This window comes from Anabas testudineus, chromosome 9 (assembly GCF_900324465.2).
Source record: "Anabas testudineus chromosome 9, fAnaTes1.2, whole genome shotgun sequence".
NCBI classification, from domain to species: domain Eukaryota; kingdom Metazoa; phylum Chordata; class Actinopteri; order Anabantiformes; family Anabantidae; genus Anabas; species Anabas testudineus.
In genome coordinates, this window is record NC_046618.1 from 8,670,667 (window position 1) to 8,697,656 (window position 26,990).

Sequence of the window (26,990 nt, forward strand, 5' to 3'; positions counted from 1 at the left end):
TTTTTGTTACCTGGTTCCACGAGTTTTCTGTAGCAAGCAGCATCTGACAGTGGTAGCAGAGTGCATAACAGCACAACCAGAGCCAAATATTTCTTTACAGGAAAACAAAAAAACACAGTCTGGGTTTGATCTGAATGTGTTTCCAATGTGAATTTTAACAAATTGTCATTGTCAAAACTAATTGTCACATCACATTTTATAGGCTAATAACTCATAACTAATAACTAGTTTTATCTGACCAAACACAGCTAGAGACAAATAAATACAGTATAAGCAGAATTAAATGAGTAAACAACATTAAATCTTACCATTCTGGTAATGGGCTTTGCAAGATTTGAGAGGTGGTGCAGTAAGAGGGCAGATGACGATTTTTGATGAGGGACTCCTTTTTAAAGTAAGTGTCTATATGGACCTTTGGAATTAAACAGGTTGAGCGGACGAGAGGTCACTGAGCTTGAGCGGCTCCGTAAAATGTTAACAGTCCTCCTCGTCCTGCAGATCCAGTCCTGCAGGACGAGAGCTGCAGATCCAGTCCTGGACGAGGATCCAGTCCTGGACGAGGATCCAGTCTGACGGATCCAGTCAGGACGAGGATCCAGTCCTGGACGAGGATCCAGTCCTGGACGAGGATCCAGTCCTGGACGAGGATCCAGTCCTGCAGCTCTGCAGGACGAGGATCCAGTCCTGGACGAGGATCCAGTCCTGGACGAGGATCCAGTCCTGGACGAGGATCCAGTCCTGGACGAGGATCCAGTCCTGGACGAGGATCCAGTCCTGGACGAGGATCCAGTCCTGGACGAGGATCCAGTCCTGGACGAGGATCCAGTCCTGGACGAGGATCCAGTCCGGGTCTTCTCTGGCTCACAGGCGCGCCACACCGCGGGTTGCCAGTTAAGCTGAAATCCGACCCTGACCCTCCTGCTTGTTTCCAGCGCCCGGAAAAGGGAGGATGTGAGACTTGACATGGCAACAGATCACATAACAAAAGGAAGTGGAGCTTGTACGCACTAAACATTTGTGTTATTATACCTTCATACTAAAAACCACCCGTTATTGGTTTCTGTATTAAAAGAAGAGCCTGAATAGACACGACGAAGATGGAGTAATAAAGCGAAAAGGTGAGCAGCAGAAGACGGCGTTATTCGGTTACCTTATATCTGGCTATGCTAATGTTAGCATGCTAGGCCAGCCCACAGCCGCCTTACACAGCTTCAACAATAATAAGACATGTTACGACTTCAGTCCTGTAAATAGGGCAGTCCGTTGACTTGCCTTGTTAATGTTTATTGTAGAAGTTATATTAAACCTAGATATTTAGGTTATATTATGTAAGCTAGCTAGATCATAGACATGGCAGTGAGGGCTGGTGCTGACTGGACAAAGCACCTGCGTGTCTGAACGTCAGGGATCGATTAAACTTATCTGTGGGTTGTTTTCAATAAATCAATTAGTCACTGAGTCTTTTAAAGTGATTAATCTAACATCCTCCAAAGTCCGTATAAACAAATCTTCAAATGTCTTGTTTTGACCAACACTACGCTAATGTTAATGCTGAGCATTAAGGCGTGTTTTTCCATTTCTCAGACTTTTAATTTTAGTGTCTCAATAGCTGACGATTATATTTTCATTCAGTTTTCAACTCGTCTTGTGGTTTTAAAGGAGCACTACAGTTCTTCAGGAAAATAAGGATAAAACACAAGTTAAGATAACCTCCGTCGCCTCTGCCTTGATAAGGCCCCCTAGAGCCAATGAAGATGTTATGCACCGCTTCAAATACAGTAAATGTCATAATAAGTAAACTAATCTTGTGTGAAATAAACCAATATGATCACTGGTGGAAGGCAAACAAATGAATTAGTTTTCTCTACCTGTCTCAAATAAAAAAAATAATTGTGCCCCCCTTTTCTTCCAGGTTGGTCTGAATGTACACACGTTTTTGAAACATTTCCAGGGTCCTTGGGGGCCCAGGAAGAGGATGCATCGTGGTGGAGATAAGGACTTCCAGATATCAGCACGAAAGATGGGCACATCCTTGCTTTTCCAGCTTTCGGCTCATGAAAGAGAGCTGGATTTAGTGTTTCTGGACCACAGTTATGCCAAGCCATGGAATGCCCATCCAGATGCCAGCAGTGCCCGGCCAACTAGGACGTTGTTTGTTACCCCTCGTCGCCAGCCTGAAGCCTTGTCGTGAGTCAAAAAGCACCAAATTAACCTCTTAGGACCTGGCGTACACATGCATGTACATCACATTTTGGGTTCTTGTGCGTTCTAGCTGATTGCAACTGTTACACAGCCTTTTACAAATAGGTGTGTAAAGAATAGGGCATTGCAAAATGTTTTGAATGTGTTATAATTTGTTGTTGTAGGCATATGATGCCTTTTCTGAATTTTTTTGTGGAAAGATGATGTTTAGTTTTTATACTTATCAGGTTCCAATAAGCACAAATAGCAAAGAAGAATTAGATATGTGACTTGTTTGGAATTGTTATTGGTTATTGACTTTGTTTCGTAGCATTATTAAAATGAATTCCATTAGTCACTCTATTTGCTCTGCCTTGCCGTAATTCTTGTCTTTCTCTGCAGAGACCCTGATTCATTAATTGACGTGGAAACTGTCACACCAATACCTGTTCCTCTATATGACAACCATAAAGCTCTTAGTGTCATGAAGGAGTGTGAGCGACATGTGCTATTTGCCCGTACTGTTGCTGATAACCCTCCACCCCCTGATGACTGGGAGGAACACATAAACAAGTAATGACACACGACCAATTCACTATTCATTAATTAACTACTGCTATCCTTGACACATATATTCATGAAGAATCTTGGTTAGATTATATTGTTTTAACGTTATTATTGATCTGTTTCAGAACTGGGTGGTCAGTAGCTCAGAACAAACTGTTCAACAAAGTCCTTAAAGCTCTACAAGCTGAAAGACTCGCTCGTCTGGCCAATGAGAATGTGAGTGTAATGTGCAGATGCACACAGATGTTTTCTTCTTCTTTTTTTTTTTTTTGATGTGACACCAATTTGCAAAGTTATATATGTGATTAAAGTCATTGGTAAACTGATGATGTTGGCATTTCAGTATTCGTTTTAGTGTTTTGTGATAAAGTTACAGAATGTCTCTGAATAATTTGCAGGTAATTATTCAGCTCACTGTAGTAGTGTCTGATATCCTCTATGTTTTTATCTTCTTTAGGCTTCCAATGAGCCAATTTTGCGGAGGATAGCCGTGGACAAATGTGCCAGGAAGGTGCGGCATGCATTAGCCAGTGTGAACTGGGATACAAAGCTGACACAGTGGTTACACACCACCATGATTGAATCGTTAAGCCTTGCAATGCTTGCTGCTTACCTAGATGTTCTGCAGACTCTCAAAAGCAAGGTATGAGATACTGTATGTACTGAATCCAGAGCAAGAAATGGTTTACATTTCCTGTTAGGTGTGTGCTGCAGTAACTGTGCAACATCAAGGATTTTTGTCTCATTATTACTTTCTTCTGTGCGTCTGGGAAGTTGCCCTCACTGATTGACAGAATGCTGCTGTCGTCTGCAAAAACTGGAGCTCCAAGTGTAGAGGCTCTGTCACTGCTACTGAAGCGACCCTGGGACCCAGCTGTTGGAGTTCTGTCTCAAAACAAACCGGTAAAACTGAACAATTCACAAATGGAAACATTTTTTAGCACTTTTTTGTACTTTCTTCTTCATGCTATATAATCGCTTCTATGTTTGTTTGTATTTAAATAAAATTTTAGAGCAAGCTTCCTGGATCCCCACTCATCCTAATAGCACCATCCAGCCCAACCAATCCTGCCCTCTCTACCTCACGGCGAATGAGATTCTGGCAGTCTCAGCTTTCCTGTCTGGGAAAGGTCTATAGGCTCACACAGTCAAATCTATATCTAAATATGTCTTTTTGTATGTGTCTTAGGAAAGTGCTTACGACAGTTTTTTATTTATTTATATTCAGGTTATCCCAGTGCACACACATGTAAACAGCGGAGCCAATATTGGCATCACCCAGTGTCTGGAGCACATGTTGGGTACCGTCAGAGCCAAGGTCATGGAGGTAGTATGTTCTGTTTTGTTTTGTTTTTTTGGTAGTTGTATGATTATAGTTGCAGTGTGATAATGATAATTGTACATTAAACCAGAATGGATTGATGTGTCAAAGTGGCCAGAAAGCTCTGCGTTAAATTAGCTCTTATTCAAATGAGTGACACAAAAACAGTTTCTTTTAAGTCTACAATTAATTTTGTAAATCATGTATTGCAGCTATAATAATTATGTGGTTAAAAATTTTACTACCAGGTTCACAGTCACTTCCCCCACAAACCAATTATCCTGGTCGGCTGGAACGCTGGTGCTCTCATCGCTTGTCATGTAAGAAATTTAACAACCTATCATAGTAGTGTAGTTTAAGCCTAAAAGGTTTGTTTTTTTAACTTCATTAGTTAATTTAATGCTGATGCTATTTACAGGTGTCACTGATGGAGTATCTGACGGCTGTGGTGTGTCTCGGCTTTCCCCTGCTAACAGTCAGTGGGCCAAGAGGAGTAAGTCCTAAATCATTCATATATTACACATATATTTATGATATTACTTGTGTTATTTCACTGTTTCTTCTAAAAAACTGAACTTCCGTGTCTTTCCAGTAGTTGTGGGAAGATTGTTGATTATGTATTGGTTTGCAGGATGTGGACGATCCGCTGCTGGACATGAAGACTCCAGTTTTGTTCGTCATTGGCCAGAATGCTCTGCAGTGTAGTATAGAAGGCATGGAGGAGTTCAGAGAGAAGCTGAGGGCAGACAACAGCATGGTGGTGGTAGGGGGAGCTGATGACAATCTCAGGTCAGTCACAACCTCTGATTGTACTATTAACTTATAGTTCTGTAGAATAATTTTAATCTCATTCTGTAGTAACACTAAATGGTCTTCCTCAGAATTAATTCAGCAAAGATGAAATCAGAGGGACTGACACAGACTATGGTGGACCGCTGCATTCAGGTTGGTATTCAGTTAAACATTGTGGAGCTATTCTCATGCTCTACAGTACAATTTCATAACAAAACTGAAACAATTATGATGTTGTAACAAAAGTATTTCTTTTACTGTTCACTTATTGACCTGCAGGATGAGATAGCAGACTTCTTGTCAGGTGTACTCACCAGGGCAGAAGGCCACGGTCATGGCTCAGGGGAGATGAGGGACCTGGACACAGAGAAGAAGAAAAGGCCCAGACGGGAGCTTCCTTTTGACATGGAAAGAGGACGACCTTCTTCCCCTGCGCTCAGAGTTCCCATCTCACCGTCAGGTTCAGAGGTTGGTCAACAACTGCTACAATTGTGAACTCTTTTCAAAGGGTTTTAGCCAAGAACAGCTTACTACTAGCTTTTATATTAACCACTAGTGCTACATCTACTTCACAAATTTAGAATAAGAATACTTTAAGTTTAACTACATGGAAAAAATTATTCAATACAGTTTCATCACCTCACAGTTACAGCTCTTCACTTGTGGAAAATATTAAGAAGAACTGACTTCTTAAGTTTAATTTAATTAAAGATACCTGTTATACCTAACATTTAGAGTTTTTTAAATCACAGACTTCCACTCTCCCATTCACACACTGAGTTCTGATTGCCATCTCAACTAAGTGTTTTTTTTTAGTTGTAATCAGTGACAAATCTGGCTTTGCTTTGATCAGTCTGCCATACCAATTATGACTGAAAAATGCTCAGATAAACTGGAGAACAGTTTGAGAAAATGGAAATCATAATGCTTATTTAATTTTTTATTGTCACTTAGCGATTACATTTTGCTTTGAAGCTAATAAATTGTTAGATACCGGGTGTTTACCCATTTTCACTTTGTTCTCAGGATCTGTCTAGTGTCTGTAGCAGTCCCACTTCAAGTCCCAAACCCAAGACGTCTGGTCTGTCTCCGGCACAGAAGTCCAGTCTGATTACAGCTACACAGCTCCTCAAGACACACATGCAGCGTTCCGGCACAGTTCTCACTCACAAGCAGGCTCAAGGTTAGTTCATCACCACATTTAACTCTGGATGCCTTGAAAACCCACGGTCATCTCTTACGTTCACCTACACATGCAGTCTTTCTCCTCAACCTGTGAGAGCTGGTACATGAGATGTGAGAATGATTGTTAAGACATTTTATTTAAAAAACGCCACAACATCCAGCGGGGCAAGATGACCGTATCTGAAATACTCTCCTCTCATCCTCTTGTCTCTTCTCTTCCTACAACTTTCCTTTCCGACTATTTTTCCAATTCATTCCAGCTCAGTTTGCTGCTTTTATGAAACAAAACATGCTTGTGAGGAAAAATCTTCCTCCTGGCACCCCTCCTTGTATTTTTGGTAAGTCTCTATCCCTCTTGCTTTTTCTTTCCTCTGTCTCTTTTCACTCCTCTCCTGCCATTGTTCTAATTTTACATGAATGTTATGTACTAAAATATTACACCGCACCCACTGTCATGTTTAGATTTTGGCATATCATGGGTTGTCATCTTTTTGTTTCTGTCATGTTTGTGTGGTGCAGTGCCAGTAACCAGTGATCAGATGGAGAGCCTTGACAGAGATGAACTGAGGTCCCATGGCAAAAGAAGGCAGACGCCTAGTCCCACACCAAGCAAAACCTCCAAGAGAGCCAAGATAAAGGTCACTATTGTTTCCCAGAGCGAGTCGGGAGGGGGTGCTATCAGCCCTGCTGCTCAGGAAGGTATCTTACTCCATTACTTAAATATGAGTCTTCAGTGTTTTTTATTTAAACAGAGAGAGAACTTGCCTGGGCATTTTCTTTTTATGATCAGAATAAGCAGATACTGTTTCTTGTTGTCTACTACATTGATAAAATCAGTAGTGGCTAGACAATGTGGAATAAATCATAAGTTTTGAGCCACTCACTTCAAACAGATGTCTAGATGGAATGATAAGAGAAATATGTTTTTGTTTAGTTTGTCATATTGCTAAAGTGAAAGTGGGACTTTCCACTCATTTATGAGAGGTTTTTATATGTGCTTGATAATTGTTGGATCATTGTTGTTGGACATTTTCCAAAGATGATCATTTAAAGTATCTTTTTGTCCCAAAATGAAATAACCGGCTCTGATAGTCTCCTCTTTCTGTGCAGTGAGTGGCTCTGGGAAGCCCCTAACCGTGACAGTAGGACAGACTGTGGCTGGAGCCAAGGAGCTCTCTGGACTTCTTACAGGCCAGCGGTAAGCTAACTGGCCTTGCTACACACAGGAACATTTCAGTGTCGAGCACTTAATGCCCTAACCATGCCTACTCCCATACCTGCTCCCACCCTATGGGACAAAAGTGTGTGAAGAGGGATTGATGAGTGGTGTACTTACAGTTTGGGAGCTGAGTGATGGCCAAACAGCACTTGCTGGGGTAGCTCCTGAGTAGATTGGTGGTTATGTGTGTCACTGCAGGTCTGGTAGTCTCTCAGAGGTGTCTGGTGCCCTGTCCCCAGGCTCCAGCTCATTCAACAGCGTGCAGCCTTGCATGGTGTCAGGGTCCTCCACACCAGTCCAGGCGCAAGCTCCGGCTACTGCCCAAGGTATCTTTGTTCTGTCCTGCCCTGCACGCCTGTTTGTACTCTCAGCTGTGCAGCTAATCTCAGCAAACTACTCTCAACACACAGTGCAGCTCTAACTGCTTAATAGAATGAGATTAAAGCTTTCAACACTGGATGAGAACAATGTGTGTGGACAACATAATTAAGCAAACATCATCATTGATCACCTCTTTGCACCATTGCTGTGTCCCCAACCGTACCCTTTCGACATGACTTTAATATGGTGTGTGTGTGTTTGTATGTATGTATGTGTGTATGTGTTTGTGTAAATCCTAGTTTAGGTCTGGGATTGGAACACCAGTGTATATATGAGTTGTTTTGTTAGTTGCTGTGCATTGATTTTATTCAAATTTCAATTCCAACTATTGAGTGTTCTGGTTTGTTTGCAGCACCTTCCGCCAGCAGTCTTCTACAAGGCCTAAGTTTCAGTCTTCAGGAGATTGTCACCAAAGTTCCTAGCTTGCCCTCTACAGCAGCCAACACAGGCAGCAACCAGGTACCTCTTGTTTTATTTATATAGATGTTAGAAGCACTATAATAAAAGGTCTGCTTGTACGTTTGTCAGTGTGATATGTATAGAGTACTGACAACCAGTTTCTGTTGAAAGGATAGTTTTTAATTTAAAGGAACAATAGATGGATCTACATATCAACACTGAGTTTTTTTGTCTCAGTGTAATCATTTTAGCCATATTAAAGCCAGAGTGAGTATAAGTGAGTACTGTCTGGTTCTTGAGGAGTAAATGGTTTGAACTTTTTAGATATTGTGTATGAATTTATTGTATGTTCGATCTTGTCATTGTAGCAACACTATCATAAGCTGTATGCTTAAATGTAGTGTTGTTGATTTGTGTTGTAATGCTGAGAGTGGTTTTCTCACTTTATCTATATAAGGATTGATTAAATACCAAAAACATTTTTTTTCTAATTTTAATGTAGGTGATAAAAGGCAAATAAATGTTAATTGTACATACAACAGGACAATATACTGTGAATGACAGTGTAACAAATGTCTGTGTAATAAGGATAGGAGTAACAAATGAAATTCATCCCAGTATGTTGTATGAGGAAACCTTGAACTATTTCTTTGTCTTCTTCTTTCCCCTTCAGGAGGTTTGTAGCAAGCCCCAGGGTCAGGTCCTGAGCTCCGTTGGTACCAGCAGCAGTACTCTGCTCCGAGCACTGCCCGTGGTCACTACAGGAGGAGTTGCAAAAACTACCGCTATCCACCAGCTGCTAACCAATGGCGGGCTGGCCAAACTTGCCAGCAGCTTGCCCGGCTTGGCACACATCACAAATCAGACTGCTGGTATGTCTCGAACTGCCAAAACACGACGACCACGTTGAGCGCCCTGGGTTCATGTATTGTATATTTTGAAAATGCTAGATCAGGACATCTGTAGGCCAGGGAGGACTGCGGCAGTAGAGAACATCTCTGATAATGTGTATGTATAGACAGTTTGCCTGGAAGAACCTGACTGTGTGGAGTCAGACGTACAGCTATTAAGCATCTGAGAGCAGAGCAGTGGCATACAACATGTTATGTGTTAGTGTTGAGAAAGAGCCATATACGAAATGCAAGGTGAAAGGATTGAGTTCCCAGTTTATGTCTGACACATAATGTTTATGTAAAAATGGGAGTAAATGTAAAATTATAGTGTTGAACCATTTGATACAGAAGAATTGTAAATTAAATTAAATCAAATGTTGGTTGACTAAATTTAATAAGATACCCACATGTCCGGTCCAGACTGCATTTGCTTGTCATTTCATTTTTGTGTTTGTCATTTGCCTCTTCATGTTGTAACATTTTTATAAACCCTTCCATTAAATTACCTCCTTATAATGAAAAGCAATATTATTAGCACATGGCATTACCCAATCTCTGTTGCGCTTGTTACAATAAAGACTGGAATCAAACTTATGTCTTCATTGCTCCTATTTTTTATTTTTGTTTTTTGTTTTTTTTCCTCTTTGAGTCTTTTTACCCCTCTCCCCTAACTGAACCTCCAAATTTGCTTTTCCCCTTTCATCGTTTGTGCGTCTAACACCCAGCTATAGTTTTCATTTGCTAACTAAACTACAAGGCTACAACAACATTGGGATGGCTCCCGTCACACGTTTGACAAACTTGCCAGCAACCTGCAGCTTTTGTGGCTAATTTAAATGCTTGAGGTCATTTTTTGTGTCTAGGAGATTACTGTGTGTAGCTGTTAGTGCTGAGCAGTTTTGTTTGTGTGTTAGTAGGGCAGAAAGCCCCCACTTCTATAACGGTGACACTTCGAGGAGCACAGCAGAGTAGATTGGGATCTCTCAGCCAAAGTGTTGACGTGATGCCAGCTTGTACCCATGAACCCAAGGTGTGTACCATCTCAGTGTCTAATCCACGTGGTTTACTTTTTGGACTCTTATCTCCAACATGATGAGACATGTTGGATTCTACCTGTTGATATGTGTAAAATCTGCCTTGTCTGCTTTTAACGCTGCCCACGTTATCCATGCATAACAAGGAAAATTATTTATTAATAATAATCATTACAGTCTTTCACAACTTAATATGCATATTAAAGATTAATTTTGTCTTGAAAGAATAGTTAGGTGGCCATATGGTCACTAAAACAGGTTCTGCTTTCTGTTATTGTTCCTCCCGTTCAAACTGTCTGAAAAGTTTCTGTCTTGAGTTTCTGTTAATGTAAACATTAATATCACGGTTTTGTTACTAGTTGTTAGTGTGAAATCCTCTCTTAAAGTTTCCCTTTACAATATTTCACTGTTGACTTACAAAAGAAAAGGGGAACTTTTGTACTATTAAGGATGCAGTTTTTTGCATAAAGAAGACCCCATCAGTTTTAATATGCACACCTAATGTTTTACTTCAAATTAGCTACCTATAAGCTCATTGATCTATGGGGATTATACACCAGTCAGCTACACCTTCAATTCACCTCCTGGTGAGTTTAATGTAGTAGACAGGGGACAACATGAAAAAACATGTAATGCTAGTCATGTATTTTTCCCCCTATAATAAAGATCTAAGTTAAATCCATTGCTTTGGACCATTGGCAAAAATAAGTATTTTTTTTATTCATATTTTGATATAAAGATTAAAAACAGCCCTCTACAATTGCAGAGTGAAAACAGCTTCCTCAGTTAGCAGTGATCTTGTGTTAATTAATTTCTCTGTGCCCTTTAACAGCAGTGAAACACCTTGGCTCATGGTTTCCGTGTGGTGATGCACCTGATGTCGGCCTGTGCTGTGCTGGAGGCCTCTGGGAGCCACAGGCTGCTGAGACTGCGCCCTCCCTGCGATGATGAACACACCACCCCACAATGCGCAGAACACCTGCCTCTCAGCCTCCAGAGAGCTCCACCGTTGAGAGAATTGGAAAAGACCAGTTGTGTGTGACCTGTTTTGGTGTCTAACACTGCACTGACGGACTGCTACAGTCAGTGCTCTCTCCTTACACCTTTAAGTTTAATGTGCTAATTCTGACAAATATGTAACATGGTCTGACCCTCTACAAGAAGACATTACATTAACGCACCTGTAAGGACAAAGTGGAAATTATTGTTGCTGACTATACATCTTATTTACATGTCAACTAAAACAATGGAAATCTTTTGTTTTTCTCAGAGTAAATTAAGTTGAGATCCTTTTTACTGTTATCTCTGATGTAATACATTTCATTTATCATAGAGGCCTAGATTACCAAGAATGTCAAATTGTGTTTGGAGCATTTTGGTGGCGCAACCCTAATATTTCTGAATACTTCCATATTTGTGAGATAATTAAATCTGAATATTGTCTGTTTTTTTTTCTTCACAGTAATTATATTCACACTCAACACTCCAGTAATCCTTCATAACGATTGCTTCATGATTCTAAAATATGCTTCAGTAAGAACTAAATTTAAAAACTTGCGTAAATGTGAGTCTTTATCATAATAACATTGTTTCATAAGTGACGTTATATTATCAAAGAAGCCTGTGCACTGCTCAGTACTTGGAAATCTGCCCTATGCACTCAAAATTCTGCAATACATGAACAGGTCATCTCTGTCATTTATGATAAACAGTACTTGTGGATTTGTTTTCCTGAATGCTGCATCGTAACTTCACTGTATACCCGCAGTGTGTAAAAAAAAAAAAAAAAAAAAGATTTACCAGAATACACTGAATGAACTGAGTTCCCTGTTTGCTAATCTAAATATGTGGTCAGTGTGTTCATCACTTGTTTTATTGAGCAAGCTCTTATTCACAATATAATGAAGTAGCTTAGTCTCATGCATGATAGTTGTACTGCCATGTTTACAGCAACAGCATAAATACAGCCCACTCATGTCAGCAGACATCCTGTCTTAAAACCCAGATAAAAATAGGAGTGTGTGTTTCCCCACTGATATTAGCCAGGCTCTGTATGTAACAGGCAGGAGCAGGATAACTGGTGCTACTGAAGTCAGACAAAGAGCACAATTGGAGATTCAATCAATCTGAGGCCTCGCCGTCCAATCTCTAATACAATTTAGTTTGTATTTTATTTGATTTTACATTGAGAACAATATTTCACCTTAATGACCCTAATGGAAAATTCACTGAGAGGTGGTGTCAGTTTAATAAAACCCTGAGTCCGTGCACCTGATGAATAATAAGGACTCACAGTGCAGGTAATGTTTTATTCACAGCTACAGGTGACTAATAAAAGAAAACCAGACCATAAAGCCTACTTTAAACAAGCTTTCAATGTTGTCAAGTATAGTCAAGATGAAAAACAAAGGAGTCTGTGATAGAATAATCCATCTTATCAGTGAATTCAGGCTTTATTCTGAGCCTGAGACCTCACTAGGAAACTATGTCTCCATTATTGGATTATTCCTTTTTTTTTCAGGCACCGTTTCCAACTACACTTTGCGTAAAGTGCCAACAGGCGGCGCTGTGATCGCTTTAATTCTACTATGTGAGTAAAACACTCCTCAGAGGTCACGCACCGTTTGTTTGTTTGTTTGTTTGTTTGTTTGTTTGTTTGTGCGTGAGTCCGTGCGCCAGCGCGAACCGCGTGACGACGTGAGAAGTGTGCGTAAAATAAAAAAAGAAAAAGTGCGCGTTAGAGTTTGATTCCCTGACGGACAGCGTAGCAGGCTGTGCTGAAGTTGGAGGGTTAGTAGCTGCAGCTCGGTGTGAACTTTTGAATCACCGGTACAAACTAAACGAGCCGCACACGATGCTGCCGGCGGATTTAAAATGACACGAAGGTGTGTCCATGTAAACAGAGAGCCGTGGAGACGGCGGACGCCCGGCCCGGCCCGGCCCGGCACGGCTCGGCACGGCCATCAGCACACCGTTCACTCATCAGAAACACATAGTGGGAGCTCGGCCAATTGACGGGGCTCTTGAGCTCTCCGGGGACCCCTGATGGTCCCGCTGGGGAGCGACAGAAAATGCGCACGGACACCGCCGAGTGAGAGGCTGTTTCCACCGAGCTGCCAGATCATCAAAGTTTCTCCGGCAGACAGGACTCTGCACTCGCCCGGAGCTCCGGCTGAGGAGACTAATCACTGCCCCCAGAGCCAAGAAGGCACCGGAGAGAGAGGCTGCGTGTAAAACCCGCCCTCTGGAGAATCTCGTTTCCCCCAAAAAAACCTCCCATTTTCCCTCTCTCTCTCTCTCTCTCTCTCTCTCTCTCTCTCTCTCTCTCTCTCTCTTCCACTCTTCTCTCTCTCCCTCTCTCTCTCCCTCTGTCCCTCACTCGTCCCTCTCTCTTCCTTTACCTTTATCCCTCGCCTTTCGCCGTCTCCCCCACCACAATCATGGATCTCACGGCGAGATGTTTGCTTCTCCTGTCTTGTCTAGGCGTGATATTGGCGATCGATTTGGAGGGGATTGATCCAGGCTACTATGTGGAGCCCACTGCCACATCAGAGGCGATCGACTATAAGGATCCCTGTAAAGCTGGTGAGATTTCTCCCCCCCCCCCTTCTTCTTTCATAGTAGCTACGCTGTGTGCTTCACCTTATTTATGTGGAGGTAGAAACATGCCACGAATCTGTTTGTGGATCTCGCCAAGATCGTGTAGAGAGAGCTGCTTTTATTTTTTTTATTTATTTTTTTTTTTCTTGGAGAGATGACAGCAGTGGCTGTAGTTTGGAAAAGCCTTGAGAGGACATTATGTGCATTTGTTTTGTACTGAGTGACATAGTTTCTGCAGTTTGAAACATTTGAAGCTCACACACACACACACACACACACACACACACAGTCGCCTAGGATAACCCAGCCCGGAGAGAGGGGGGCTGCAGAATGAGAATAAAAAAAAAAGAAAAAGAGGATGAGTCTCTGAATACATTTTCCCCAAGACTAGAAAAGTTTGAGCGTAAGCGCTTGTTGAAAAGTTACAACCTCCTGTTTGCGGTTAATGCACTTTTATTCCTACAAATGCGATCGTGTGGCTCCTGGAGCCTGTCTGCTGTGTTTGAGGAACAGCTCCGAGCTGTCGGGAAAAACAAAGCTCTCTTGCACATCGATGTGAAGACTTATGCTTCTGCTTTCTGGTCGGTTTTTGTCACTGCACAAGTAGTTTTTTTTTTTGTTTGTTTTTTCTTTTTTCTTTTTTCCACCGGCTGTTCACAGGGCCACTAAAACAAAGTGGAGGAGGGGAGAGAGGAGAGTACAGTGGAGCTGTGAAATTATGCACACATAATACTGATGGCTCAAAGTAAAAATATGTCTGCTGCTCGTGGAGAGACCTGCATATTTTCCCATTATTTGGCCAAAGCATATCAGACATGTCATTGTAATCTGTTTTTTTTTTTTTTGTTTTGTTTTTTTTTACTGTGAACTCACTGTCTTGCCAAATCCCTTTGGGGGAGTTTGAACAGATTGTGTTTTCCATCTGGTGAAAGTATTCAGGTTACAGATACAGAGGGTTGGCTTCAGACTAAATGACCTCTAACGTCCTGGAAGTGCCTGGCCACTTGGCATTTGACAATTTCTGTGACAGCCGATTTCGAACGTGCAATTTAGTCGTGCAACTCTCAGCTGCTGACATATCTGTTTTCTTCATCTGTCCCCGGAGGAGAAGGTTTAAAGTCGAGGGAGACATAAAGACTGGGCTCTAGGATTGTAGTGGCTTTACATAAACAAGTATAAATCAGTGAAGATGTTGTTTCCTGTTTAGGTTGAGTCATTCGAGTGGTCACACCAGATGGTTTTGCATCAATAGTTTGGATGTATTGTTCACATGTCCTCATAATACGGAAACAAAAATACAGCCGAGGGTCAATGACGTGTTCGTATAGCGTGCAGTGTGTCTTACACGGTTTTCAGTAAGTGATATGTCAGCAGGGACCTCCCCACTTGATAATCCCCATTCAGGATTGGTGTTTGCCTTGTCTCGGAGGATGTTATCATTATTAGTAGTTCAGTTTTAAGTGCCATTTGAATGGAGTGCAGTTTTGTTTACAGTTTCCTCAGGGCATGTCTGCAGACAGGTGGTTGGGAGACGGTCACAAGAACAAACTCCCACTCTGTTAACCCTCCCAGTCTCCAGCTCTGAGACTACACCCACCTGCTTTTCTCCGTCCTACTAAGTAGAAAACTATCCAAGATCTCTCATCTCCTCCTTTTACTCTTCACTCCTCCTCCTCCTCACTCAGTCAACACACAAGAGACACACATTTTCACTACACATTACGGACATTAGTATAGAATTGGTGAGCTCTGGATTATTGATTGTCCCCTGTTCTGTTTTTTCTTGTTTTTCAAGCACATGTTGTCTATTTGATCGCTTTCTCTGGCCTCAGGTCAGCCTTTTTCTTTCACGCTGTTTCCGCTCAGAAAAGTGCTTACGGCCATGTGACGTTTCTAATGCAGTAGTGTTCTGCGCGGAGTGCATTTCATGTTTGTCCTCTGTCAAATTGTCTTTGCTCAGCACTGGTCTTTGGTGTCAGGGGTTTTTACTTATTGATGGCGAAACGTGTGTGAAATAGTTTTAACATTGTCCTCTTGACTGTGAATATAATGACTCGTATTTGTGAACCACAAGATGACTTGTTGTCATCCTCTACTAATTTGTGCTCAGTTGCAGGACATATTTACTGAGTTCCTCCTTTCTTGTTACAACTCACATGAAAAAAAAAATCCATAAAAATAGTCACATTTACAGGGATTAAATGACTCATCACCACAGCGGACGTGATAGAAATGTACATTGATTGAAGCGAGCAGTGCAATAACACTGAAGTAATGCTGTCTATTAAGGAAGTTAACCAGTGGAAATTCCTTAGTTTGCAGAACTCCAAACTTGGCAGCGTCCCAGGAAGTCATTTAAGACTCTAACAACCCACTGAGATTAGATCCACTCCTTTTGAAAATGAAAAATGGATGAGAACTAGACACGCTCATTGTCTTTTGTGCTTTAATGCTATCCATGGAAGAAGTCACTGGTTTGACTTTTATGTGTGAATTAATTCATGAGGCCGACATGTTAATCTGCTAAAGAACTCCAGTGACAATAAAGTCTTGTCTCTGTAGTCTGTTGTACACGTTCGAGCTCCCGTGGCCTCAGTTGCAGACAGAGAAACCTGAAAAAGCCCCTTCTTGTGTTGTTCTCTTATGCAACTGGCTTTCTTGCCTCTCCGAGCCACCAGCTCTTTCCTCTGCCTCTGTTCAAGCACTTCACATACAGTAGACTGAAGGTCATTCACCTTGTGCCAAGGGAAAGCACGGCTTCAAGGTGGAGGGAAGGCCGTTCACACACAACAGCTCAGGTGATGTGAGTGCTGGGAATTCATGAGGGGGCTGTCCACAGGGTAGGAAATCCACTATCTGAAGAAATTGTTGCTGTCAACAGAGACTTATGTCAGTCCTCTCTCTACCTGCCTTGACTTTGATTTTGTTGTTTAAAATAAAACATTCTGATTATTTTCTATACCAGTCAGACAGTTTTTATTTTCCTACATGTCTGTTTTTTAATTGAATTAATTGTCACTTGTTGGCTGATAAGAGGCTCGGAAACACCATTGTGGCATCACACGTGCAGCATTAGAAATGTATGATATGACGGGACGGTCTTCTGCTAAATTGCCTCTTTTCTCACAGCTGTGATGTTTTTTTTTATTTAAGTGTTTTAAAATGGCAGCTGAAGCAGATGACACTCATTATACAACTGCATCTCTCAGTCTGGCTCTGCCAGTGTGATGGGGCTGCCTGTTGAACTTCATGATTGGGCCTTCAAGCAACACTTAAGCAGATGCTTTTCTTTTATCATGGAATGAAGGCTGTAGTTGAGCCCACACTGGGTGTTTTTCTTACATTACAGGACCCCTGCCACTTCTCTCTCTGCGGGGTTCGGGTGATTAGGGAGCCGATCTATTGGCACAATCTTGGTGCATTAGTTGGAACAATATGTTTGTTGTCAGAGCTCAGTAATAACTAAACTTGCATTAACACCAAGTCTGAGTACGGAGCCTGGGTAACAACAAATGCTTTGGGAGAGCTCATTTAAATGGCTCAAAGGATGCCCAATTAGCCTACGATAATGAGCAGCTTAACAGTCACTTCTTCATTGTTCACAGTTTGGTTTTTGTTTTATCTAAATAATTCATAGGCACTGCGTTGCTGTTCATCTGGAAGAATTCCTTGTGTTTTCTTCTGCAGCAGAAAGCTGTTATTTATGGAAAGTGTCGAGCGTTAAAGATATCTTCCAGATTTAGTTCATCCACAAACCCATTTAAGCTTTGCTTTGGGCATCTGTTCTGAGAAAACGTGCTCTTTCTTCACACCAGACGGTGTGACTATGTGCTAGCCTACTGTCTAAACCAGAAATATGAAGTCAGGATGGTAAAAACAAGTTTTGTCAAAGGTGAAAATCCCCACAGTATGGAAACGGATTGATAATCTAGGATCAAATACTGTGTATCTTTTACATTAATAAAAAAATGTGTGATGAGCCGATGAGTCATTAGAGGGGGTTCGACAGACAGTAGTGTATATCAGTAATCAGTGGTGGGGATGAGCTGGGAAATCCAATCTGCTAATGGGCTTGATGGAGTGTGAAATGTTAAAAGGGAGGCAGTCTCTTGCTGTGTGCCCTTTTGCAGCTGAAGCCGCTCTCATTTTGTCAATAAGATTGAAGCGGCAGTGTGGCGACACTACTCTGTCTTGATCTCAGTGGTGGCTGATGAGACCTCAGGCTTTTATTCGGAAAGAATTACTCAAATTTCAGGCAGTAGCATGAGACTTCGCCAGCAACTCTCTTCTAATTATACCTTAGTTACCTTTCTGAAACGAGCAGAGTGCCGATAAGAGGACTTTTTTTTCCTTCTGCCTTGGGCTCAAATTGCAGTGCTAAGAAATGTCAAGGTAAGCATTTGCTGAAGAAATAACAGCTGGTGTTGTTTTTACAGAGGAGAAAGGCACCATATTTACATGACAACAGCCCTGAATAGTACAATTCATAATTTCTTTTCTTCAAAACTTTTTCTTCTGTATTCATCTTGCTCAGATTTAGCTTCTTTTCTTCCTTTTCTATGCAGTTTTAAACACACAGTGTCTACAGGTACAGTGGCAACACTGCCTAGCATTTGGCAGAAAGGGCTGGTGCAGAATAAAACCCGAAAAGTGATACTTACAGTGTCATCAGATGGTAATCACCTTAACGCAATACACCATTGGCCCCTATTGGAATTCAAATGCAGCGTTTGTTACCAAACACAGGCTGTGAAAGGTGGTGCCAGGGTATTGTGATTCATTACAGGTTTACATATTGGCCCGGGCTTTCTCATCCCTCATCATTAGGTCTTGCATGGGGCAAGACTGTCTAAACTGTCTCTGGAAGCACAGTCGTGGCCTTGAACATAGGCTGGGGTTAGCGTCTGTTTAGGTTTAGTGTTGATGTTTGTGCAGGTTTCAGTGGCAGATGTTGTGATCTAGTATTCACGAAAGGAGATTTATGGGAATAGTCCTGGAGTATGTGACACCACAGAGGTCGAGGCTAGAGCATTACACACATCAATGGGATTAATTTGATTGAAATATTGTGTAATCTGACTGGATATGCTGATTGATGGCAGCAGTCTGAGATGAGAAGGATTATGATGGGTCAGATTAAATTAAAAAAAAAAAAATCAATCATGTGTTCAGTTTAGTCACATTCGTTTACACACATAGATCTGCACTTAAGCAGAAATGCCTGCTCCTGCCGGCTCTTGTGCATTAGAGCAACCAATAAAAACCCTACTACTATTACCTGTTCCATGTAGATATTGATATTATCACCACAGCTGTTGTCATTTAGGTAATGAATAATGTTTGGAAAGCAGCACAGCACTGTACTCTATGGTGATCGCTTGCCATCTGTCACATTCACTGGGCTTTAATCTACAGTACAACACACCAGTCTCTGTGTGTTGGTACTTCATAATATTACTGTGGTGTTTATCTAGGCGAGTTTAGCACCTTTCTCTATAGCCTGTCCTCAATCCCAGCATGGTGTTGTGTATAAAGGTTCCTAAAACCATGTATCTGTGGATAATTAAAGCCAGGAGACAAGGGGATTAATTCACAATCCCTGCAAGTCTTTCCATAAACCTGCAACAGCGTCTCCAGGACGACTGCTGCGCCCAGGGGAAATGAGTCCTAGTGCCGCCGGGCCACGCATTTGCTCACTTCAATCTCTACTGTTTGTCTGAGAACAATGACACTGCGGATTAACCCGCCTGTCTCCAGCACGGTGGTGGATGATTGGGAGTCAGCCATGGGCAAAGAGCACAGCCCTCTGTGAACCTCATGGGGGTAGGAGGAAGTCCAGCACCTCATTATTTGGTCACGGGCTGCACATAACCCTGCTAATATAGCGCAAATTGACACTACACGTAAAAAGGGAAATGTGTTGTCGTCTAATTTTTCTCAGTTTTAGTTGTTTTGAATACCTTTTCTTCGTGCTTATGGTCTTACAGTATGTAACAGCAACTTGGAATTAATAGTTCAGTACTGTCTGTTCTTTCCGCACTCAGGGAATTTGGGAATCCCAGTTCTGGGAATCAAATAAAAAACGTGATGATAAAAGACAAAAATGTTCTTCAAATCTACCCGTCGTATTCTGCACAGCATCTGGTAGTGTACCGTTATCAGTGATGTTTTTTGGCAGTGGCTGTCAGCTTGAGTGCTGACTGTGAGGTTTGTGTCTCAGGTACTCGGTCGGGGTGAATTAGCATTTTTTGCGAGCACGAGTGAGAGGATTGTTTTGACCTCTGGAATTTAAGCCTGTCCTCTGTGCTTGCCCTGTCTTGCCAGCAGTGGTCTACACCTTTTCCTTATTGCTGTCATTACACTCTAATCCCAAACACAGTCATTCTGCTGTGCATCCTCCATGACCTGCAGGGTGGAGGACTGGCCTGCATCCACCAAATCCACCTCCAGATTGTTTCAATAATACTCCTCTGGTGAATAGGGGTGTAAGCCAAGGATTTTTTTTTTTGTGTTGGTCTCTATGGTGCTTTTTATCTTTTTCTCTCTTGTCTGAGGCAGCTATCAAACTTTTATAAAAGTGCAAGACACAAGAAACCATTCTTGTGGATGTTTTTGTTTGATGCTAAAATAAAAAAACACTGAGCTGCTTCAAAAACAGCTCCACTACAACAATGTTTCTTCTCTTATTTCACATTAAGGGTAGCTTGTATAAAGGTGAGACATTGTACAGTCACTGGGTCACTCCCATTACCTCTACAGTTTAGTGGTTCTTCCAGCTTTTTACTCTTCAGGGTTGGTCTCCCCTCCACCACACTAACCTCCAAACACACATCCAGAAGCCTGTCATTTTCTCTCTGCTCTACATCGGCCTTCCCTATTCAGAGTTGCGGTGTGAGCAAAGCAGAAGGGATATGCCTTCTTCCTGTCTTCCATTGCTTTCTCGTTGTCAACTCCTTTTCCGTCCTGGACAAACAGGGCCAACACTTTGCCTTCTATACTTCTCCCAGAGCTGGCATCATCTCCAACACCTCCTGCATACTGTCCCCACAACTCCTGCACACAGGCCGGGTCATAAATTCTGGAAACGTGCTGGTGTTAAAAGCCTGTAAAACCGAGCACCCTGTCCATGTAGCGAGGACTCCCAGCTTATCCTCCAAGAAATGGGGCATTTAGTAAGAAATCCCATAAAGCACATTCCTCATAAAGTGGGACTGTTTGGTTATTTTTCCCTCTCCTTGGCCTCATTAAAGAGCTATTACTTGTCCAAGGTGCCCTATATTACTCCATCGAGGCAGTGTCAGCGTCTCACTATATCATATCTGATACCTCTCGTTTACTATTCAAGGGCACCAAGACACAGTGTGAGTTTTGTTGTTTGGTAACATCTGGACTGAATGTGGCTCAATTAATCACGTCAAGGGCCAGGTCTTTGAGTTCACACTCTCTCACTTGCATGAAGCAAGCTGCGTGCAATATGTTGCTTACATTTATATCCCTAAGTCAGTACAAGACATGCTGCAAGAAAACAGTAAGCAAAGTCAAAAAAGGAATAGAGAATGTATTTTAATATGCGTGTTACATGCTCTAGGCCAGTGCTCTGACCCTGTAGCCTACACGGTCTAAGTAGCAGGAAAACCTCAGGGCTGCTGCTACTGCACAGACTTATGCTCCATACTGTGGAATTGCTTAACGGGTTTTCTGACTTGTCTTTTTGTTTGTTTCAGCTGCCTTTCTGGGAGACATTGCTCTAGATGAAGAGGATCTGCGGTCATTTAAAGTGGACAGAATAATAGATTTGGCTCAGAGAACCGTCACAACGGTTAATCACACAGATACAGGTAAGAACAATAAAAAGTGCAAATGGTGTGATTTATCACTGAGACAAATTGTTTTGGATTCTAACTGTAGAGAAAATTGCACCGTAATTGCTTAAAATAACACATTTCCTACAGTTTGTTTCTCATTGGAATAATTACATACAAGGCCATTTTACTCTGTGACACTACCGTTGTCAAACCACTCAGGCCCTCTCCAGGTGAGAGTCAGCACAGCACCTGTCAGATACAACTGTGTTATTTTATGAGCGCTCTTAAAATATTTCTGCCTAACTATCATTTTATCACTACACATCGCTACACCTGTATCACCGTGTTCAACAGTAATTGTCGGGCTTTGTCAGGTTAAATGCTGTTCTTGAAATGAAAAGCTGTATTTAAACAACAGCTGTGAGTCAGCAATGGGCTTTGCAATCCTATAAACGATAGGTGAGCATGAATCTACAAGTATGTGCGTGTTGGTGTCTGTGCTTGAAACTGTGTCGGTTTACTATTTTTCTCTCATATTAACAAGCCCTTAAAATATCCACTGGGTAAGATTGATTTTCTGGCTAAGTAGTGACCTCAGAGGCAGGGAATTAAGAACGGGACTCATGGCTCAGGACTGCAACGGAGACAGACTGTGTACACCCATCTCTGAATATCAATTTGTCCACTTGAGCAGGTTAGTCACAGTAAATAGAAATGTTGTGTAGTAGGAATGCTGCCCTTGTGTTCACAATGAGAATGACTACCAGTATAGTGATATTGCAAGTTTATTTGCATCATGCACGAGACATTTGTATTCACATTAATGTTTTGTTGGTATGGATCCTTCTCAGTATATGCAACACGTCACCTTATGCAGTTCTTACTTAGACGTACGTCGTCACTGTAAAAACTTTACGCACTTTTGTTTGTCACTTGTTATGTAACCACATAGGTTTCTATGTAGTATATGCTGAACAAATCCATTAGGCCTTTGTTAGACATGTAATACAATGTAAATCTACACATTAAGTCACTTTCATTGCTGTTCATATAAAATTCTGTAATAATAATAATAATAATAATCCCATGCCTTCTCTAGTGATCATTATATGCACATCAACTCATCCATATTTTAGCAAACAAATCCCAGTTTTCATTCATTTCCTTTGGTATAACACAATTTAATTCTGGGCAGAGCAAACACTAGTTCAGTTTGTCACAATCCCTCTCTGTACTATGAACTACACGTCCTACGACAAACAAGAGCAGGGACATGTAGTTAAATAAACAACATGATCAGAATAACAGTTGAAGAAACATTTGACCCCAAAAACCTTCCTCTTACAAACATGAATGAAGACGGTAGATTTAATCACATTATTGTAATTAACACATCTTCCACAAGTTTTGTCTCTCTCTCACTTCTTATCACTTATGTGAGCACATTTGGTTGTTATCAGAGCTTTCCTCAACACATGCATAAGTGTACGTGCTAATTGATCTCACCAGGCTGCTAAGATTTACCCCTGCAGACTGAAATTCAACAGAACACATTGTCCCAGCAAATTAAAAAACGTGCTGCAAACTGTGGCTTGAGTGTTAATCAAATTAAGTTAGGAGAGATAGTTAGGAAAGATAGGAAAGAAAGTATTGTAGTGGAACATGGCCACTGTGCAGGATGGGCATAGACACTAATACTGCCAGGGTTATCCAGATGATGTCTTTTAATAACATCATCAATAATAAAACTGGTATTTACACTATGTGCTATTTGTGTTGGAGCTCCTCTCCTCTTTCCACTCACCCCAACCGGTCGAGGCAGATGGCCGCCCATCCTGGGCCTGGTTCTGCTGAAGCTTTCTTCCCTTTCAATTGAGTTTTTCCTCTCCACTGTTCTCTAGTGCTTGCTCAAATGGGATTGTTGGGGTTTCTATACAATTCTGTATATAGTTGTACTCGGTAAGGTCTTAAACCGTACATTGTAAAGTGCCTTGAGATTACTTCTGCTGTGATTTGGTGATATACAAATAACATAACATTGAATTTAATTGAATTGACCACTTCAGACCATTTCACTTCTCTAGACAACATTTAAGTAGTTCCAGAAATACCTAGTCTATTCTTTCTACAGCAACCACATAAAACATTCCTCTGGATAGCGGTCACCATGTTAATGAGTTGTTGTAATTAATGTTAAATAACTGAGTGCTGAAGAATGTTCAAAAGATAATACTGCCCCCACCCTCTCAACTCGGCCTCTCATATAACCTTTTAAATCCTGAACTAGGGACAGTTTTAATGTAGTTTGGGATTCTGCAGGTTTTCTTAATTAAAGTGAAACACAGTGATACTGACAGGTTTTACTTACTTGTCCGTTTTGGACAATCTGGAAAGAAACCTGCATTCTTCTACCTTTTATAAGTTGATTAAATAAAAAAATGAAAGGATAAATACTAAGGTCCAGCATACTGTATTTTTAAATAAAATGTTAGTGAATAATTTTAAATCTAAACTTGTTCCCATCATTTAACATGTAGAGTTTTATTCAGCAATCTCAGTCTTGGTGATCAGGATGCCGACGCTTTCTAGCCTACATAGAATTGGTCACTCTTTTAGGGAAATGATGGACTTCTGCTTTCTAATGAGCAATATATTTTTGTATAATGTTGTGTTGTGACACACAGAATACAGTTCTTAGAAGCATAAAAATATTATTCCTGGATGTGTTGTAAAATGTCAGCAGTACTGTTTCACCATTTTTGGTGTTGTGGTAAGATGTTTATGCAGGAAACACTATAAAGCATCACTTTACTTTCAGATGTAATGCAATGTCCTAGAATGATGTTAATAATAACAATAACAGTAATAAATAATTAGATAATTGTCTACAATTAGAATCAAAATGTTTGTTAGATGTTTTATATTACTGTGACACTTTTTGTATCTATTAAGTTATTGTTACAACCTCTTAGGTTAAGAACAGGTAATTATGTTTTTGGATAAAGTCTGTTTTATTTTTTACCACAGAGCTACAAAATATTTTTAAATATGTTACTGAAATATGATAAAATCATCTTTATTGGCTTTTTGTTTTAGGATGTTGAAGATGTACACGGAAAAGCTAATGTTTCATTTCTTAATAAAAGTTAACATGGGTTTTTATAGATAGAGGCAGGTTTCTCTATATTTTCTACAGTATAAATTAGGACTTTTCTGTAGTATGGTGTATTATAATAGGGTAACTGTGTTGTATGTGGTTCATATATGGACATTTGTTAGAATTAAAAGGTTTTAGCAGAAGCTTAGCCTCCATGGTTACTGATTTATGCTTTTGAGTGACATTGAAATGGTAAATTGAATTTGGAGGAACAAAGAATTCAATAAGCTTCAATAAGAAGGCATTTGTGCAAAACAGAAGAACAATGTCATTTGAACAAATGTCTCTTTGAGGATGTAAATGTAATTTCTTAAATGAGAAATGGTAATTAGAATTAGAAGGCATCAGACCTCAAATAATGTCCTCATTTATCATCCAAGTAACCATCCAGAGGTTCAGTGTGTTTGATCTGTATAAAATCCTGGAGAAACACTTTTCACTGTCAGTCAGAGAAATGCGTTTCCCGCTCTTTTTCTTTCAAGCTCAAGTCCTCAACCAGAGGCCTTGGCCCATGAGGTTCCAGCGGTGTCTTAGCTGTTCCTAGGACTGCACTTTTTGGGACAGAGATCTTGGATGTTGTTTTTGGAATCTGCCGGAGTCTGTGTCCCAGTTTAGGGGTCACAACCCTGAGTGTTCAGATTACCAAAGCGACCACTGGTAGCTCTTCTTTCAGCCGTTAGTATTTCTCAGACTTCTCTTGTTCCTTCCTACTGATGTTGCCACCGCTTGAGATTGCTGCTTCTTCTCTTTCTCCACCAGTACTATGTCCGGTTGGTTAGCCATTACCAGTTTGCTTTATCTGGGAGTCCCACAGGATCTTAGTTTGGTCATTGTCAACCGTCCTTGGAGGTGTATCCCATTTTGACCTTGGGACTTCCTGTCCATACTCTGCACCGATTTTCCTGTACACTATAATGGCCCACTGGTTGTTGCGTTCCATGTACGAGCTGCCTGCTAGCATCTCTTCTGTCTGTCTGTTGATACTTATAAATAACAAATTATTTATGTTGTTATTTTTATTGTCTTGATGTGATCCTCAGAATCGACCAATCAAAATGGACAAAATAGGCAAGGTTCACGGCGCAGGAAAAGGGCTGCTACCTCTAGACCTGAGCGCGTTTGGCCTGAAGGTGTTATTCCCTATGTCATCAGTGGTAACTTCAGTGGTAAGTTTGGTCATTTATTGATCATTTATTGAAGGAAAACATTGTCTATGTATATAATGTTATGTTATGCCGCACACACAATTCCAAATGTAAATTGAAGTACTTTAAATAATGTGCACATAGTTTTCTAAACTATAAAACACAATGCCTAGGATGTGGTTAAACATATTGACAGTCTTGTTTCTGTATTTCAACATTTTTTAGCTCAGAGGGGATTTTGAAAAGAAAGTGCTGAGGCATCATCTTTTACTGAGAAATTCCCTATTACTCAGACTGAAAGAAATTAAGAAACAGTGCTGTGTATCATCTGATCATATAACAGTTTATATAATAGAAATCGTGTTCTGTAATTGAATAAAATAAGTAATGACGTTATGCTATATACAATACGAAATTAAATCTTTTTAATATTATTCAGAATGTTTGTAATTAGCCAGGATTTTGAATAAATCTAATTGTGACTTTATCAGAGTGACACATCTTCATCTTTTTCCAGCTGTGCACTTTTATTTTCAGCTTCTTTCTTTTTTTTTTTATAAAATGCTGGTGAGGAAAGTGTGGGAGAGGGTGTATTTGTCTGGTCCACTGATCTCAGTCTCTTTGTCGTCCTATTCAGGCAGCCAGCGGGCTATATTCCGCCAAGCCATGCGGCACTGGGAGAAGCACACCTGTGTGACCTTTATTGAGCGGACCCAGGAGGAGAGCTATATTGTCTTCACCTACCGACCATGTGGGTGAGTCAGTGGGGTTTTTAGCTCCCATGTGAAGGAACTGAACAATGGTCAGGCTCAGTTGAGCTGTTGTTATCTACGGCTAATTATTTAGTGCCTGAGTACTTTTGCTTCCTTCTCAGCAGCCTTTCACTATTGTTCTTCGTCTCGGTTTGCAGTCTCTCTGTGAGTTGTTATTTCAGCCCCCTGCCAGTCCTCCAAAAGATGGCCTTTAAGTGGCCAAAAATCTTTCCTGTTTCTTGCTGTCACACTTTATCAGTCCCTGAGCACTTGTGTCATACATGGTGTCCAGGATTACACTCGAGGAATACACTTCTTCATCCCGTCCCTAACCATATTAGAAGTTAGGCACGGTGTCCACTCAGGAATTCTTTAACAGACACTCGCCGCAAGTGCCGGTTGTGGCTCTTGTAGTTGCTAAGCGACTATTGACAACCTGTGCAGATCTCTTTTATTAAATAATGAAATATTTTTTAATTACAACACTTGCTCCTGTTCTAATCCAAACCAGTGCAACCTAGTAATTTGTGATTTTAAAGCCAAAGCTGTTAGGATACGT

At 41.0% G+C, this 26,990-nt stretch overlaps 2 protein-coding genes across 7 annotated transcripts in view; both read left to right on the top strand.

The window, feature by feature from the left end:
* Positions 1–963: 963 nt before the first annotated feature.
* On the top strand, positions 964–11,765 carry kansl3 (KAT8 regulatory NSL complex subunit 3). Of its 6 annotated transcripts, XM_026343385.1 has the most exons (22): positions 964–1,118; positions 1,913–2,187; positions 2,584–2,754; positions 2,874–2,964; positions 3,206–3,391; positions 3,523–3,651; positions 3,762–3,878; positions 3,977–4,075; positions 4,318–4,389; positions 4,488–4,562; positions 4,701–4,858; positions 4,951–5,014; positions 5,141–5,329; positions 5,888–6,044; positions 6,307–6,384; positions 6,566–6,745; positions 7,157–7,244; positions 7,464–7,591; positions 7,999–8,105; positions 8,719–8,917; positions 9,856–9,968; positions 10,805–11,765. In XM_026343385.1, the coding sequence occupies exons 2-22, from the start codon at positions 1,976–1,978 to the stop codon at positions 10,808–10,810; spliced, it is 2,619 nt and encodes an 872-aa protein (XP_026199170.1). In that variant the 5' UTR covers positions 964–1,118; positions 1,913–1,975; the 3' UTR covers positions 10,811–11,765. The 6 variants fall into 6 exon arrangements, with proteins under 6 accessions (XP_026199170.1, XP_026199165.1, XP_026199167.1 ...); XM_026343380.1 differs by lacking the exon at positions 6,307–6,384 and having other exon boundaries at positions 965–1,118; positions 9,853–9,968; XM_026343382.1 differs by lacking the exon at positions 6,307–6,384 and having other exon boundaries at positions 965–1,118; positions 9,853–9,968; positions 10,808–11,765.
* A 1,546-nt stretch (positions 11,766–13,311) lies between these two features.
* bmp1a (bone morphogenetic protein 1a) overlaps positions 13,312–26,990 on the top strand; it is a 30,113-nt gene continuing 16,434 nt past the window's right edge. The window contains exons 1-4 of the mRNA XM_026343627.1: positions 13,312–13,557; positions 21,297–21,410; positions 25,575–25,700; positions 26,317–26,434. Coding sequence (XP_026199412.1) covers positions 13,413–13,557; positions 21,297–21,410; positions 25,575–25,700; positions 26,317–26,434 — 503 coding nt within the window. The 5' untranslated portion in view covers positions 13,312–13,412. The remainder of the gene's footprint in view (positions 13,558–21,296; positions 21,411–25,574; positions 25,701–26,316; positions 26,435–26,990) is intronic.

Coding starts and splice junctions, on each gene's coding strand:
- kansl3 (XM_026343385.1), top strand. CDS start 1,976: ATGCATCGTGGTGGAGATAAGGACTTCCAGATATCAGCACGAAAGATG. Junction 4,076..4,317: donor TCAGAGCCAAGGTCATGGAG/GTAGTATGTTCT, acceptor TTTTACTACCAG/GTTCACAGTCACTTCCCCCA. Junction 6,746..7,156: donor CAGCCCTGCTGCTCAGGAAG/GTATCTTACTCC, acceptor CTTTCTGTGCAG/TGAGTGGCTCTGGGAAGCCC.